The sequence below is a fragment of the Salarias fasciatus genome, chromosome 10 (genome assembly GCF_902148845.1).
Source record: "Salarias fasciatus chromosome 10, fSalaFa1.1, whole genome shotgun sequence".
In the NCBI taxonomy this organism is placed as follows: domain Eukaryota; kingdom Metazoa; phylum Chordata; class Actinopteri; order Blenniiformes; family Blenniidae; genus Salarias; species Salarias fasciatus.
The window spans coordinates 13,598,181-13,616,275 of NC_043754.1; the positions used below are offsets into that span (position 1 = coordinate 13,598,181).

The 18,095-nt window shown below is 39.1% G+C and overlaps 2 protein-coding genes across 5 annotated transcripts in view; both read left to right on the top strand.

The window, feature by feature from the left end:
• aff4 (AF4/FMR2 family, member 4) overlaps positions 1–3,683 on the top strand; it is a 28,682-nt gene extending 24,999 nt beyond the window's left edge. For all 3 annotated transcript variants that reach the window (XM_030100299.1, XM_030100297.1, XM_030100298.1), the window contains exon 21: positions 59–3,683. In XM_030100299.1, the coding sequence (XP_029956159.1) occupies positions 59–186 (128 nt within the window). In that variant the 3' untranslated portion in view covers positions 187–3,683. The remainder of the gene's footprint in view (positions 1–58) is intronic.
• A 2,878-nt stretch (positions 3,684–6,561) lies between these two features.
• Positions 6,562–18,095, top strand: part of shroom1 (shroom family member 1) — a 32,739-nt gene continuing 21,205 nt past the window's right edge. For both annotated transcript variants that reach the window (XR_003932209.1, XM_030100296.1), the window contains exons 1-2: positions 6,562–6,714; positions 15,692–15,756. The gene's annotated coding sequence lies outside the window, so the exon portion shown is untranslated. The remainder of the gene's footprint in view (positions 6,715–15,691; positions 15,757–18,095) is intronic.

An 18,095-nucleotide genomic window follows, 5' to 3' on the forward strand; every position in this document is an offset into this window, starting at 1 on the left:
CGCAGCGGCAAATTCAAGCGCAGGTTACAAAACGGAGCGGTTGTGGTGTCTCCCTCAGATTTCTTCTTGGAGTTGGACAAAGCGATGGGTCCTCTGATCTTCAACACCAGCAGCATGACGGAACTGGTGCGCTACACGCGGCAGGGCCTCCACTGGCTGCGCCTGGACGCTAAGCTCATTCCCTAGCGAGGACTCGGTCCCTGCACGCTGCTTCCAAACACCCACACCTCAGCCTCTAGTTTCCAGCCACATGTGCTCAAAGACACACACACACATATACACACACACGCACGCATGATCTCAAAGCTGATAGACACATGGACTGTTGCGTACTGTATGAACTTACACACACACGCACACACACACACACACGATGAAACCCTCAGACATATCTCCAACACTGTGTCCATTTTCAACACCAGCTTGCCAAACAAACACTGAGCAATTGAGAACATCTCACACCTTGGACCGCACCACACAGGGAGAGGCATCCGACCTGCAGCAGGAATCAAAAGAGCTCATCGCCTGGCTTGTCATATCGGCGCCTCCCGGGATCCCGGAAGGCCACGTTTTTATCTCTTCAGCATGGGAGCATCAGGTGAACTATTTATTCTGAATACACTAATATTGAGGTTTGGCTTGTAGGCTACTTTGGCTTTTAACATTTTCTTTTACTTAGTTTCACCAAAGTACCTCCCATGAACACCAAAGGTGCTTTAAAATGAAGGTTTCTCTTTATCATTTTTGTGCCTTGTATGTGAGCTACAGGAAATCTGATCACCGGTCATATCTGATCCAATTTTATTTATTTTTTTATTTTATTTGCGATATCCACAGTTGTGTGTGAGCTGGGTTTTTTTTTTTTTTTTTTTTTTAGCAGTTCATGGAAGCTGATAACAATGTTATTATTGCGGTCTTGAATCTTTAAATCTTCTTCTGATACTGGAAAGCAAAGATTTTTCGCCACCACAAATGTTCCCAGAATTCATCTGTCTTCAGTTTTTTTTTTTTTAAACACCAGAGGTTTATCTAGAAACATGCCCACATGATTGATGAACTGTAGAAAGGGCTAGCATTCGCAACAGATTAATATCTTCAAAAATATTTATACTAATTTAATCAAATTGTGTACCTAACCCTAGTTGCAAATGAAATATTGATGAGTTTTCCCTAAACTATTGATCTTTAAATAACTCGATCACCAAAATGTTTTGTGTCAATGAAGTTTTAGTCTGAATAAGCATTTTTTGATACTTTTTTTAAAATATTGTTAGAATAAATTCCTTGAGGGGAATTAATTTCCAGACAGTGCTTTTAATTTTTTTTTTTTTTTTTTCCTGATGGCTTTGTTCGCCCACAGCGTGTTTTCCGAAGGATCGACAGGGAGCGTCTAAAGTATTAAACCTCGCGTCCACATATGCATGCAGTTATTTACATTGCAGTTTAGAAAAACTCCTAATTTGGCGCAATAAAAGGCAAACTTAGGAAAAGAGAATCTTCACAGATTCCAGCTTAACAGTAATTATCAGTGTTGCTTTTCTTCAGCAGAGTTTTAATTCTATGATTATATATTTCAAATAAGTATATCGACCAGTAAAGATTTTATTTATATACCAAGCAGTTTTTGTTCTATTTTATTTTTCACCTTTTTCCAGCTCAGTAAAAGTATAACTTGTAAAAATGCATAACTTTAAAACAGGGTTGCGAAAAGGGGTGGTAAGAATTATTTGTATATGTTATTATTCCTATTTAAATTTTATAAATCATACTTGTATCACAGTAAGGTAGAGATGACAGCGTAACTGTGTTAGAATATGAGCATTTCTTTTTATTTAAAACTTACGAGTCGCCATCAGAAATACATGTGGCGGTCAGTTCAATTAGAATTATAGCATTTCTGTTGCAATTTAACACGACAAACAAGCTTTTCTTATTTTCCGTAGTTTCAAACCCGCTTCCAATGAAGAATAATTATGCTGGAATACAGAATCCTGGGCCAAATCTTTTTTCTTTTTTCTTTTTTTTTTTCCTATTGGTTGATTTTGTTTTACTTGAACAAGAAGTATCAGAAAGCTTCAGATCTCGCTCATCTTTACTCCTTTGTAATTGGTTTTAAATTTTAAATTTCATCTCGGACTCCATGGTGTGGCTGTTGGGCCCAGGGGTTTTTCCTGTGATGTGCATTTTCTTTCATTCACTGGCTCCCTGGCCTTTACTGTAGGAGGGGATACTGTTATTTTCTCTTACACTTGAAAAAGAGAAAGTCAGAGATCTTTTTTTAATCTATGCAGGATATATATATTTTTTTGGGTTTGGTTTTACTTTTCGGCTTGGGATTTTTCTCTCCCCCTGCTTCGACTTTTTCTTTTTTCGCCTCAGTGAAGAAACCTGTTGAACTCAAGTGTCCAATGCCTTTAGCTTTTTGCAATTTTATGTACTGGTTTAGTACACGTGTGTATATAGCTGTGTTTTTTCTAACCAAACATGATGGCTCAAGCCATTTTGTACTTAAAAGCTGGAGGCCACTTTTCTCATAAGGATTCCTCTATGGGTTGTGACGCCCCAGTCAATGTCTTCATACACTGGTACACTTTGTAAGTACAGCTCCGCGCCTTCTGTTCCCTACACCATCTCGTAGTCAAATGTAAAGAAAAAATACAATTAGCATTAGAATAATTTTTAACGGTTTGCTACTCACACTTATTTATTTTTCTGCCCCTTTTGCTTTTTTTTTTTGTTTGTTTTTGTTTTGTTTTTTTTCTTTCTATTTTTGCCTTTTTAAGGAATACCATTTTATGAAATAGGAAGATGTAAATGTGCTGGAGTTGTTCATGATGAGATTTCATTGTAAGTAGTAATTAATATTGAATCTAACTTGAAAGAATCCAGGGTAAGATGAGTTTTTTGACATTCAGTAGGAAGATGTTAACACTTGCATGTTTCTATTTAAATACGACTGTATAAATTGTAAATATAACATTTCTTTAAGGGTGGATTTCTACTACAGGTTGACATTTCTATTGAATTTAAAAATGCTGTAAATAGACTTGTGAGATACTTTATGCACATTTTTCTCCTCCCTCCTCTGCGGGCTTTTGTGTTCTTCCTTCCTAGACGTTGCTGATGACGTTGCTGTCTGTCAGACGGACTTTTATGTCCTTTTTTTTTTTTCTTCTTCTTCTTTAACGTCCTCAGCTCCACTCGTCTCTCAGTATCACGGTCGCCACATAATCATTGACGTCTCTGGATCCAAGTGCGAATATTTTGTCCTCTCTGTATTTGATATGGAGCGTGTACTTTTCATGAAATGTATATTGTTGCGGTCATGGGATGGATGGATGGATGGCATGTACAGTCTGTTATGTAAAACCACGTCTGCTTCTTCCTCAGAGAGAGGTGTATTTACTATGTGTCCCTTTTGAACAATTGGTCCACCATGTCTTTTGAAACAGAGGTATTTCTCTACACGTCAAAACAGTTGTAGCAGTTTATACAGTATGTTGTATAACACCTTTTTTCTAAAAAGTTGTCTCAAGACCGAGACCAGCAGCATACACTATGTACAATAATCTAAATTGGATTAGTTTTAAGAGAACTGATAGAGATACTATATATGATGGATGCAATATGATTAAAGGTACTCATTGAGTTTGATCTTCAAACTTAGGTTATGTAATTTAAAAGCATTCTTGTGAAGTGAGTATTAATTGTGACTAATGAGAGTCTGTCCTGAATATTCTTTGTATTTTGCCGTATTGAGAATAAAATATATATGGATATGTTTAATGGCGTGTGAAGTTTTTTTCCAATTTCGTATTTATTTTTTGGTACATTTACGCTCGCACGTCAAAGATGAAGATGAAAATATTTGTATAGAACCTGTGAAAGCCGCCGTCTCCACTGTGAAGAGGCGCTAAAGCAGAAGAAGACATCTCTGCCTACGCGCAGTCCTCTAACGTCCATGAGAGAACTCGCAAAAACAAAACGTGGAGTTAGCTGACAATAAAGCAGCACATATAGGTAAGTGATGGGTTAGCGCTCTCACTATGCTGCGAGATGACCTGGGGTCAGTCCTGGAATGAGCTTGCACGTGCTCTCCAGCTCTCTCCAGTAATGAAAGTGCATGTTTGTTCAGGTAGCTGATGACAGGAGGTGTGGATTTTGTCTCTGTCTTACTCCTGTGATGGATGAGCATCCTGTCCACCGTGATTAATGTCAATATTCTCCCAACTACGTGACATTAACTTGAGTTCAATGGGTGTGTATTTTATTTATAGGTGCTGTGATGGAAGGAGCTAATGTGACCATGTAAATACACGTGATAGCTTTGTTCTGGAGATGGTATTAAGTCCTTGTTGTCAGGTGTGTGAGAGTCGTAGGGCTCCATCTGAATAACCAGGTACGTTGACATGCAGACAAGTGCTATATTCCTGTATTACGATAGAATAGAAATACTTTATTACTTTTTCAATACTTATTCTCTACTTGCACCTTTCATCACTGTTTGCACCCCCTTGTGTTCTGCAGGCCTCTGTAACAGTAAATTTCTCTGTAGTGAGATCAATAAAGTCTCGTCTATCTTATTTTATTTTATCCGAGGTTGAAGTTTTGAGGAGCATTGCCCCACACAGAATAGAAATTTACAGTATTTTAGAATGAAATCAGTGAGTACAGTACATTGATGTGGGATTCAACAGTAAATATAAGCGATGGACTAAAAGTAAAAAACTTTTTTATGCTGCTTCAATAAATCTTTGATATTCTATAAACTGGGATAGTATGTGAAAAAGTGATTTTCCTTAAGTTATTGTCATTATTACATCTTTCTAGCTGTCTGTACTTTACTGAAGTATTTATAATTATTTTTATTTTCTCTTCAAATTTTATTTCTTTTAAACTGTTCATAGTAAAAGGATAACAAATGATCTTTCTTGCTTTAACAAAAAGGTAATTCAATAAGCTTTGATTTAAATCCCACCCTGTTTTTCAGTAGTTTGTTGGATAATGATCTGCTTTTCACTCATATTTAACCTGAAGTAACCATGCACAGCATTAATCGTGTGAACATGTACAAACATGTCTGTGCAGATGACCGTTCACTGTTGTCAAAAACAAAACATTCAAAATACTTGCTTGTCAGTGCATCAATTTAGTTTGAAAACAAAAAAAACCTTTTTAATCCTTTTAAACTTTTAGTATATTTCATAACTTTTAATCTACTTTAACATACTTTCACCAGCCTTTTTTTTCCACGTGTCTGTTCTTCTGTTCTGTTCTTCTTCAGTAACAAATGTAAGTTCTGTGACTCTGAACTAAATACTTATTTCATAAATAAACATTATAAAGACATCAGGTCACCAGTTAGTGAATAAATTGCCCTCATGTGTTGTAATTGTCATCGCTATGCTCTTATCACTTCCTGCCTTGTTGTGTAACTACACACTTTAATCATGATGATTGTGTTTATGTTCAGGATAAGACTGGTGTTCTTAAAAACAGAGATAGGAGAGAGAAAAATATTTGGAGCTTAAATATGAGGTTTTCTTCAAAGTCTACAGATAATTCGTGGTTATTCAAGAGAACAGCTGATGATTCATAATCAAAGTTTGTTGCCAGTCAGTCTCCTGTTGTTTTCACTCATTATTCATATTGTGACTGTACTGTTGCTACTTTACAAATAGAGACATATCTGCTGCTCATATACTGCATAGAAATTTACACAACACAGACTGTGCAGGATGTTATTTTTAACCATGACAATAAAGACTATACTTCATCTGATTTTTCTGATGGTTTTATGATTTAATGACAGCTAACAATCAAACAAATTGCTCTCATGGCATACAAAATAAGCATATATAATCACTTAAAATGACCTAAAATCCATAAGCAAATATAAATGAAATAGACTTTTGAGAAATGCTGATCATTGCATGTTTCAATTGCAGTTCGTGCAACCATTTCATGTGCCAACAAGCAATATCTCTGCATATTATTAGAGTAATAACGGATTAACATGACCAGCCCTGATTTTCTTCATTTCTGAACCGCATACTCAAGTAGGCTTCATTTGTGACAATGAAAACGTGTGCTTGGTTAATCTATCTGTGCATGCAAACAAAAGAATTCAAAGTAGCTTCTTTAGCATTGCATTGCAGAGCCTCTTAGAAATGATTATCCACCGTGCTCTGAGAACATTAACTCTTTTGTGGACTTTGACGTTTTCCAACTATTTCTCTTGTCGATCTTATTGATCACAAGTTGAATATCAACATTCATCTCAATCATATATTTACAATTAGTTTTACACACTTGATCTTTACGTCTTTCTTGCTGTATTCTAAATTAAAATGCGCAACTTTCTCTTATATTTTAAGTGAAAATCATCAAAACAATACGAGGAAACGCGTTTCCCAGACTGACCAATAGGATATCGTATCTGCCCGAAGTGCCCGCCTCCTCTACCGTCTGATTGGTCAGTTCGGCTCTCCGTTACCTTTTCATCCGCTTCTCTCTCTGGGGAACAAGGTAAGCCAGCGAGAGGCGAGGGTTGGAGGAAAAGGAAAGCTCCTTACAAGAGACGAGCCTGCCAGCGACACACAAAGCGAACAGTCATTTTCATTTTTCAGTTTTTGTTCCATACCCGGCGTGTTTTCGCTGATTTTGAAAAAGAAACACGGAGTGGAAATCCTCGGAGTTCCTGGGAATCTGCAGGTACGTGAAGGGGACCCGGGAAGCAGCAGGTGCATCCAGTATCGGTCTCGTTTCAGTCTGTTGATTAATGTTTACTCCGAGGCAAATAACTCCGCGAAAACCACGTATTTTCTATTAAATCTGCTTCAGTTTTTCTTTTTAAGTTGTCAAACGTGTGAGCGTGGAAGCGAATTGTCCTTGAATTTAGTGTACAGCTCCAGTTAGGACACGAGGCTTCATCACAGAAAGTTACTTTTCGCTACTTTGAATATTTTTTTAAAATCCTTTTCAACACGCAAAACATACTTTGTAACTTTGTTTAAATCACACTTACCTTTTTCACTACATTTTTATAATTTCCCAATTCTTCATTATGAGTTTATAAGACAGCACTGTGGATCACTGTTCTTATTAGTTTTATAAATAAAAATACAATAATATTTTTTGTAAGAACTTTGGAGACAAAATATTTGTTATTAGGTATGGATGTACGGTTTTATCATCAGGGCTTCACTATGCGTGTTCATCCATAATATTTGCAGTAAACTAAATGGATAAACATGACCCGTTTCACTTAGCACAAGGTTAATACTTTCCCTATGAATGTTTTTAAAGCAGTGTTTGTCGTCTGTACTGGCCAGAGACGTGTTAGTTACATTAGAGACCCCTGCTTTTGGATAGAACGCACATATATCTATGTCATAAAGCAAAAGTAAATATAAAGTTATGTTGATTAATAATCATTTCTGAGAATAAAACATGTCTCCCAGCACTATAAAAGCCTTTTATGTAACTGTATCTATAACTACGGTTTAATTGCTTTACTCTGTGGTATCTATTACTCATGTGCTGTCTGTGTGACAGCATTGTCAGAACAACATGAGATTGTCCCTCCATAACCCCGACTCTGGATCTCAAACTGATACCTGTGCCCTGAATTATGCACAGGAGGGCCTTTTTTCCTAATGAGCGGTCTATGTTTTATTTAAAGTGCGAACAAAAGGAAAGCAGGGCTGCTTTGGGGGAAACCGGACACTGGTGTTTTGTGCTGTGGCAGAAACTGAAGCGCTCATGCGGCTCGTTGGTCAGATGGTGGGATAGAGGAGGAGCACACTGGCCTCTCTGTGTGCTGCTGCTGATGATGATGATGGATCAACTGTGCTGCACCCACACAGTCTGACCTGGAGGCTGCACAGAGACACAGCAGTGAGTGCACTGCAGACTTCCATGTAGGTGCAATGTAAGCGACTGTACACACACACACGTGCATGAAACTCACACAGCGCTCATGTGAGTTACACCCTCACACGCCTCTTGCTCCTTTTTATTTTATTTATTTTATTTGCACGGACGAGCTCGAACAACAATGGATGGCTTACTACTTCCAGGCATCACTGGTGATTCGACAAAGAGCTAAAGCATGCAGTCAGGTGACAGTGCACACCTTCTGTAATAACTGCGTTCAGGTGGCAGGAGGTATGCAAGTATTTGTGTTTGCAAGCAGGTTAAAGAAGAAAAGAAAGAAAGCCAGAAACTAAAGGTGGGAGCAAATGAAAAGGGCAAGGCTGTAAAGTAGAGGAGGGTCACGAAGCCAAGTTAGCTTTTGTGTGAAACATGACCTCTTCCGACGTCTTTGTCTTTGGTGTGTCTCTCTTCAAGGAAACAAAATGACAAGAATAAACATGTGTTGGTTGTGTGATACAACAAATTCCGAGGCCAACGTCAGGCTCTTGGCATTGTATGTGATTGTTTGTCTTTGTGGGGAAGGTTGTTTTTGTTGAAAGCGGTAGAATATTAGTCACTGGACGGTCAAATGTGCGGTTTGGAATCGGATGTTTACATTCTTTCTCTGACCTTTCACACAAGCCTTCTAGGCGAGGATGAATCAACGTGCCAGGCCGTGTAGGTAAGGTTAGTTGTATTTATCTGCAGTAAGGAGGCTCATGAATGGACACGGCAAGGAGGAATTTTTTTTTTTTTTTTTTATTAAAAAGCATTTTTGCCATCTGTTCATTTCACATTTAAATAATCCCTCTTTTCTAATTAACGTGCATTTGTTAAATGTAAAGTTTAGTTTTTATGTGTAGTTTACTACAAAATCCACTCCTTAGACAGAAGAAATTTGGTTGCATGCAATTTTCCCATTAGTGGCAAAGCAGCTGGAGTGAAAATAAATCCTCCAATTGCCAAAGTTAAATAATTGCCAATGAGCATTACATCACTTTGAACCTTACAGGCAGTGTCAGAGTGAGATAATAGGATGTAGCAGGAAGGTGTCGGACTTTTCAATCAGTCGCTGGTTTCTGTTTTGCTTACCTGCATTGTCACTGGTTTCTCGTAACGGAACCACAAGCTTGTAAACCCACCTCTTCCTTTGTTGCAGCATAATTGTGAGACTTTCTCTGGCATTGTTAGTTTCGGGAAAACTAAGTACGTCCTACCTTTTGTGAATGAGGGAGATGATGTAGTGAATGACTCATGCTGAAGGGTGAGGGATTCAAGGGAACTATGGTGTTATTTTAAAGTCTGCTGAGACTGGCTGCAATCAGACCTAATCAGGGAGCTGTTGTTCATTTTAACCACAAACACGTGTGAGGAGCAGTTTCTAGTGATAGGAATCAATAGGAGCGTGACTACATTAAACAGAGGACAGAAGGGTATTTTTTTAAATCAGTAAATCAATTAGATTTGGATTTTTTTTGGATGAAGATGAATTAAATAATTTGACGAACATAAACCGTTGTGGCTTGCAAACAGTAATAAGTCCCAACGGTGGAGGTGAACTGGCAGATAACGGCACAAGAGATAAGCTGGGGATTTTATGCCGAGCAGAAGCCAGTTTCCTTGAGCTACGTCATCGTGATAGTGCAGAAAAATGATTAAACCAGTTAGTCTGGAGGTTAGTTTGCCTGATGTGTGGTAAGATAAGTGATAATTTGAGCTCATGTTGAAGTGACGCCACTGGAGAAACCACAGAAGATGACTAAATTCTCAAGAGTAAGCAAATGAGAAATGCAATAAGGAAGTTGAAGATCTTTTCTTCAAGTTAAAGTTTACCCTATGTGATTAATAGGAAATACCCCGAAAAAACTTTCTGGCCTCTTAAGCAGCCTCTTATTGCCACTTAAGTAGACTGCGTTGTTGTCAGAGTTGTTCGAATGTAAATCATTTTAGATCACCTCTGAGTCAGACCCTGGTTAGTTAATCCTGTGGAAACATGTTGCAACATCATGTGGAGCTCCGTAAAAGAATAACTTTATCACAGGCAGCTTGGTATCTAAAATGCAACAAATTGCGTCAGCTTGTCTTTTCAAGCTGCTACCATGAATTATTTCTGCCATGACTGCGAGGTCTTCAATGCGGCGCCACAGTGTAGCTTGTTGTGGCTGCTTTGTTCACGTTTCACGTTCTGTGGCGTTACTGTCTGGTCGTTCGGTGGAACATCCATCGGTCTTCTATATCATGTGACGAGGCCGGGCACGCTCTGGACAGGTAAAGGTTTCATCCCTCCTCGTGTCTGTTGCTGCCACCTGCATGGAGCATGTTTGATGTTGATGCACACTTGCGTGGCTGAACATTCCAGACATTGCAGGGGTCCTCTGCGGCCTAATTTCAAAATCCTCTGTGTTTGAGACGCATTAGGGGAAGAAAACCCGTCCCTGACAGCATCCACCGAACTCCTCCCAGCTGGAGTGTTTTCTCCTGGTGTTGTTACTTCAGAGGTCCGCTCTGCAGGCAGGGGAAGGGGATATTTTTTTAACCTGGGTTGGACCACTCACTTGTCCGTTGCTGTGAATTATTGTCAGATCCTTTTCCTTTTGTGAAAGGAGCAGAAAAGGCCTCTTAAAGGACTGTATAACGGATGGATGTGAAGGAGAAGACTGGCTGCCAGAGGTTATCGCTGTTTAACGTGAGACCCCCTGAGGGCGGCTTGGAAAGTATGCATGGTTATGTGAGTCTGTCTGCACATTCTGGTCCTGTGACAGAACCACACCTACTCTATTGTGTGGCCCTATAAGACCCTCATTGTGAAATGGCAGTGTCAAATATCATGTAAGTATTAGTGCATGTGTGGCAGAGTAACCTACTCCCATAGGCACCCTGCTCCTTTTCCCTACTTTTTTTTTTTTCTTTTTGGCAGACGAATATCGAATTCCAGACAGGGTCTCAATGATAAATAACGGCAGTAAATATTATTTGAAAACTCTAATACCGTCAAGTGCTTTGCTTTAATGAAGCAAAACGTTCACATTCACCGTCACTTGACAGAATGTACTTTTTTAGGTCAAAAATTCAGGTTAAATTTTGATTACCGGAAGCCCAAAGTCCACTTTTTTTTTTTTTTTGAACTTGTAACGTTTTCACATCAGGTGGCATGTTTGTGTAGTTGTCACCAAGAACTTCCACCTAGTTTGGAAAGGATGGCCTTGAGCCCTGGCAATTGGCAGCATAACTTGGGCGAAGCAGTTGATAAAAAAAAAAAAAAAAAAGATTAATGTTTACCTTCATGTTTGCTGGCAACACTTTTTCTGCCTTTGCTTCCACCTTACTAATCGAATATCGAACTGAAAACATATTTTTCTTTGTTTCTAAATGTCATCAAAGAACTCATGCAGCACATTATTCACATTTTTTTGGAGACTTTCAAAGTTAGTTTTGTATTTCTTGCATGAAATGTATTTTAACCCAGTAAATCACATGTTTATTGAACATGGACTTAACTATTAAAGCCAAATTTTGACCTGAAAAATAGCCTTAACGTTTCTGACTGCATCACGAAATCAATTATTTTCTATTCATATTCAAAGTGAACCAAAGATTTACTTTGTCTTTTTCAGTCAGAAACATGCAAATGGAGATTATGTGCTTGTGTGTGTGTGTGTGTGTGTGTGTGTGTGTGTGTGTGTGTGTGTGTGTGTGTGTGTGTGTGTGTGTGTGTGTGTGTGTGTGTGTGTGTGTGTGTGTGTGTGGGCATGCTCACTCCACACACACTGTGCCAACAGGTCTGCCTCTGGGGTTTCATCGGTCCTGATGAAAAGGTGTGTGTGAGTGGTTGTCACTGAGACTTGAGCATTAATTTGGCTGTGATGTTGACTAATACAGGAGGCATTTACTGCTGTCTGACACGGCAGGAAGTTGTGGCTTGATGTACTTTTTTTTTTTAACCTGTTCTACAGCTGGAATGGACCGATCTGTTATCATTGCAGTATTAACACGTTGAAATTGGTAAAAATCAGTGAGAAAATTGTGACTGTAAATGAAATGACTTGTTAAAAAAAAGACTGTTTTCTATGTCCAGCCTCTCAGATTGCCCCTCTGTGTTGCTTTTCATCTGCTTCACATCAGCATAACTGCTTCAACACATCTATTCCACTTTTTTCAAAGGTCGCCACAGCAAGTCATTTAAACTTGGCCGGTTTTTACACCGGATGCCCTTCCTGCTGCAGCTGGCATTCGAACCCAGGTCCCCGACATGCGGGGTCAAGACTTAACCCGACGCGCCACCGCAGGGGGCGGGGGCTGACAGGGGGACCTTCTGATACTTTTGTTTTAAAGGCTTGTCTGCCAGCAACAGTCCTGTTTCATTTGAAGTCTGACTGAGTCCTTTGGACCTGCGAGACCATTAATCTGCCAAGTAGCGAGAGAGCGCCAAGCCACAAGGAAAAAATGCAAAACAAATGTTAAACTCGACTGCAGCCAAGTTATACATCTCTATAGAATAGCTCATTGTATAAAATAGTCGAGGGAAAATTGACTGAACAGTGAATTTGGTATATATTTGCATTATAGTCGCACCAGTGCTTCCAAAGCACTTAGTTCTGTCCTCTCAGGTTACAAAGTCCAAAGTGAGTTCTGCAGCTTTCTGCTGAAGTTTAATCTCTGTGTGATTCGTTCCACAGTGTTAAAGCTGCGTTACCACCTCCACCTTCACTCTTTCTCTTGCTCCTGTGACCCCCACCTGAGAAACTGCACCTGCTTTTCTGAACAAGTAAAATGAGCCCGTTGTGATCAGAGTCCCAAATTTATCCACGGTGGCAGACGTCTTAGTGGGCGACACAATGGAGATTAGAAATCACTTGACTCGGAAAACTCGGTGATCAGTACTATTAGGTTACTGCATCGGTTTCAAAAGCAGGTCAATTAAAAGTTCCAGCCGCATATTTCATGTTGGCAGAGGCGTTGCTACAATAGGAGATCATCTGCAGCCAGAGGTGTGGGTGGGACTCTCTTATTACCGCCAAATTAGACACACATTCGTTCTTTCAGTTGAGCCTCCAGTTTTATTCTCTCAGTTAAACCATGAAGGTGGAACGAAAGCTTAAAAACTCAGACCGTGTAGTTAAATAAACTATGAGATAGCAGAGAAGCAATTTATTCTATCGTTCTTAAATTATTTCCATTATGTAGTTTTTATGTTGCGTAAAGCAAACTTCTAAGAAGAAAAAGATTAAAATTTTGAGAGATTTACTAAACTGTTTCAGCGAGGAATGAATGTTTTCTTTAAGTTGCGTTGAACTTTTTCAGTTTAAGACCCAAAACACAAAGTTGCTGGCTCCCAGACATGGGAAACCATGATTTTAAATTTCATATGAGATGTATTTATAACAACTTAATTGCCAATCGAAGGAGTACAGGACAGATCGCCAGTTAAACAAAGGTCAAACACAGAGAAACAGACATCACACTCACATTCAAACCTGCAGACAGTTTAGAGGGATCAGCTCGCCTCAAATGCACAGGTCTTCTTCACTTTGTTTTTGTTATTATTGGAGGAATTCTGAGCTCCAAGGAAAGAAAACTCCCCATGTTGAGCAAACAAACCCCACACTGAAACGTATTGGTAACCTGTAGTGTTAATCAATACAAAACCATGCAGAGGACCAGTATAAATGTTAATGCTAATGGTTTTCTTTAGATATGAATCAAGGTGAACGGCGTGTGTTATTCTAATCAGTGGTGACATTTTAAAAATGTTGCAGCACTCGTTGGTTCAGTCCTTTAAGCATTGCCACCCTTTGAAGCGAAGTCTTTTCTAAAATTAAACTGTCTGTGTTTACTCAGAGTTTGCAGTGGTGAGAGTGATGAGCAGGAATGAAGAGCAGAATGTGTGACTCAAACTTTTCCTTTTGTGTTTACGAGCCATGAATTACTTTATTGTTATAATGAGCAACGAAAAAGTTGCTGTCGCAGTACCTGTTCACTTGACATTTAGACTCGATGCTCTCATTTTCAGTTTGCACCGATGCAGAAAGGCCTCCATCGCCATAAAATGATTGGATTTTTACATTTTGCATACCCTGTGAGATGTGATCAACTTCATTTTATTTTACATGCATTGAGCTTTTCTAGTGTCGAATTATGCTTCGAAGAGGACAGAGATATATATTTTGTTGGGAACTTTAAAACCTAGCCAGCATCTGGCTGTTTTCAACATCCCCCCTTGTGTCTCAATACCTAAAGTCTACATGAACAAAACGTACGTTTTTTTTGGATAAACAGAGCCAAAAGTGGGACATTGAGCGGCCTCTGACCGGTAAATGCGTCACAGTGCAAGCTCGTCAGTTGACTTGGATTTTTGTTTGTTTTCTTTTCCAACAGCAGACTGTTGAATGCACCTCTCTGATTATGGTTAACTGTAGTTCAGTTGGTAGAGTGGTGAAACAGCCACCGCCATTGCTGTGTGTGAGCGGGCGAAGTGCATTAGGCACTGAAAATGCTCGATAGAAGATAAGCCTTCTCACCATTTACCTGTCAGTACTCCTCTGCCTTGTTTTAGCATGAGTCTGTGTCGAAGGAATGAGTGGGAGAGCAGGAAGAGGGAAAGAGTGGGCGAGATTTGAGACTGTCCAGGGAATATAAATTATTGGCTTTGGAGGAAAAGTAGGCCTCATAAAAAAGTGAAATTTTGTGGTGAAGGTCTTACTCACAGCTTGGACACACATCCATCAGCCATCTGTCTTTCTCCAGATTTCCCAATGCTTTACTCTTTTTTTTCTTTACCGTTTAAAGATCATCACATAAATCTTTTCAAAATGTGTTCAGGCTTATTTTGAGGTTAAAATTATAAAATTACATGGGACCTTTATGATGTTTTTCATATGGGAAATCTTGGGGTTTTAATTTCATTACTATTGAATCACTCTCAGTTTCATTGCCTGTTAATCATTTGTTTATCTTCTATGCCCACTTTATCCAAATTAAACTAAAACTAATTGCAACCAACACAGGTTGTTTCCATGAAGACTCTTTTTGTATGTATGAAAGTGTTCAGCTTCTACTTTTTTGCAGGGATTATCCTCGTAGCTGACATTTTTTTCCCCTGTTGATCGACTAATCGATCGGATAAAGCAGTCATCCCCCACTACAACACATATTATTATCCTGATTCGTTGTGAATCTCCTCCTCTACATGTCTTCCTCGGCCCAGTCTCTCAGGGTCGGTGCTTCTGATAATTTGCGCTCGCCAGATGAAAACAAAAAATGCAGAGAATGTCGGCCTCTTTAATTTGCTTAATTTCAGCTGACATTTGGACCGACTGATCAGGTCACGGCGGTCTCGGCAGGCTTGCCTCAATTATATTAAAAAATCCAAATCTGCTTTCTCAAAAATATGTCTTGGCTCAGACGTGCTGCTGACTCCAGTGTCAGCCTCACTGAGGGCAGCAGCAGAGTGAAGTAAATGTTAACTATTTGCCCTCACAGCGTCTGTGTGTGTGTATGTGTGTGTGCTGGCCTCTTTTGCAATTTAAATCCGGGGTCCAGCGCTGAGCGAATGTTTCCTTGTTGCCCTTCCTTGTGCGCCTGAAGCGGCAGCTCAGCAGGGCAGCGTATCGAGTATCCAGACTGTCCCGTTTCACGCTCCTTAAAGCATCCTGGCAGGTATAAAAGGGGAGATTAAAGGCATGCCTGTTAGTGGACAGTGACCCACTTTCTCACACCTTTTCCTTTTGATTCTCGTGTTTCACTTTGTTTTCCGTTGTTTCTCCTTCTTTTGCAGACATGATGTCACGGACATGGCTGGTTTGCTGCGAGAGCTCCGTGTCTGAATGACTCCCACTCTCAGTAAGGCTTTTCCTCTAACCTCCCTCTTTACGTGTTTGTGTGTGTGTGTGTGTGTGTGTGTGTGTGTGTGTTACTGTTTGTGCAAAGTATTTCAGCCAAACCAGGACATGCAGGACTGTGTTTCTCCATCAGTAACTTATTAAAATGACCATGGGGCACCCTCATGATTCCCATTTGCTTCACTTATTAATTTCAGAAACATTTGCTGGATTGAAATGCAAAAGGATGTTGAGATGTGGTAAATTTACACATGCAGACGAGGAGCACTGTGATAACCCCGGTCCTATGAAGTACCGGTTCAAGCTTATGGCCTCAAATGAGTTCTTCGTATGACGCTGTGATATTCTTTTAGTTGACGCACCTGAAAACGTGCCACAGGTATTGAATCTGAAACGGTTTGATATTAATATCAGCTCAGTTCCTCTCAGATTGGTGCAATCCCAAATTCTAAAAAGATGATTTTCTCTGCCATTACTTTATTTATTTATTTATTTATTTTTATTTTTAGGGCTCTTTGTTGGTACAATCCAAACTACAGTCTGGTTACACATATAAACAGCTTGCTATTAGGGAAAAATGCCAGACTCATCTTTCAAACAAAGTGGCTCAATTGCAAGTACCAGTCCTCCGGACAGTTCTCACACACTTCCAATATCCCTGTCATGTGTATGAGTTGGAATATGCACTCTTTTCAGGCCTGAAATGCCCGAGATTTTGTTTACTGAAAATGCATTCATGTATATTGTCATATATTTAAGCAATATTTGAGTAACACCTAACAACTTTTCCCAGGTTGCTCCATCCCCGTAATAAATAAGCACGTTAGACTTTGACCTGTGAGGGAACTAAAGTCTGAAACAGGAAACTCCCTCTAAATGACCCTTTGGAGTATCTATAAAATCCATTTGGGGAGTAGAACAAATATTTATATAACCCATTAAGGCCCATATTTCTCTGCTTGTGCCTTGATCGAGAATTAAAGAGCTTTCTCTCTCATTGAATAGCTTTTTCACCCATGAAGTCGCCAATAACTCAGTGAAAAAAACTGCAGTAGTTCAGGCCCCATCCCTGACACCAGCATATACGTACATGGATTTAATGTCAGCGTCTGGAATTTTGATTTGATTTGATTTATTTGGATCCCCATTAGCATGGCAGTGCCAAAGCTATTCTTCCTGGGGTCCATACAACATCTTCACAATGTGTCAAAGCAGCCACATTATCTACAAAACAATCCATATACAAATTCCAAAAACAAAAACACAAACAAATACATAACATAACAACAAACAAACAATACAAGACCGCTCCTAGGTCAGTAGAGATACACCACATTCACATATCATATCTATGTAGATCCACACATATTATGCACATTGGTCACACAAAAACTCAAATCTCTTTTGCCCTTCCATCTTACACGTAAACACCCTTGAAGCAAAAACCCTGATGTAACAATTAAAATTCAAATCAGATTTGACAGTCACCCATTCATTTACTGTTTATGCCAGGAACCATTTCTGTTGCAAAGGTGCAATTTTAAGTAATATTTGTAATATACTTATATATATATATAATATATATATATATATATATATATATATATATATATATATATATATATATATATATATATATATATATATATATATGTATATATATATATATATATATATATATATATGTATATATATATTATATGCAGATTCCCTGAAAACTAAAGTCTCTGTAGAGCTTGTGTTACTGTCCGTGTACCACAAATGTCTATTCACTGCCCATAATTGCTTCATATTAGATCCAGGAGAGCAATAAGGCAGCTGAGGAATGCCGTTGTCTCGGAGCGCCACAGATCATTTGGTACTGTAGCTCGACTTTAGCCAGCCCAGGAGGTCGAGCGGCGAGGCGAGGGAAATACCCAGCTGTGATTATCTGGTCTGAGTTTCTCAAAGGGAACGGGATAGTGTGCTGATGTAAAGATTGGAGATCTGTGTGGCTTCAGAAGGATAAAATGTGGAGTATTCTCATGAAAACAATGTGTGTGTGTGCCTGTTTGCATGTGTGTGTGTTGACTGCTGCGCCTCAGGCTATGGAAGTACTTCTGTCTGGTCCTGTTAACTGAATAATGAGAGTATCTCATTAGAACTGATGGGAATTCATCTTTACATGAGTGGTGCATCTGTAAAAAACCATCCTTTGCTGATATTTTTCATCTTCTGCACCTTCCCCACATAACAGGATTTGACTATGTAATGCCATTATGCAATTAAAGTTACATTAAGTTATTTATCATGATAATAGAACAAAAGGGCAGAATGCTTATCCAACTAAAACGTGACTGA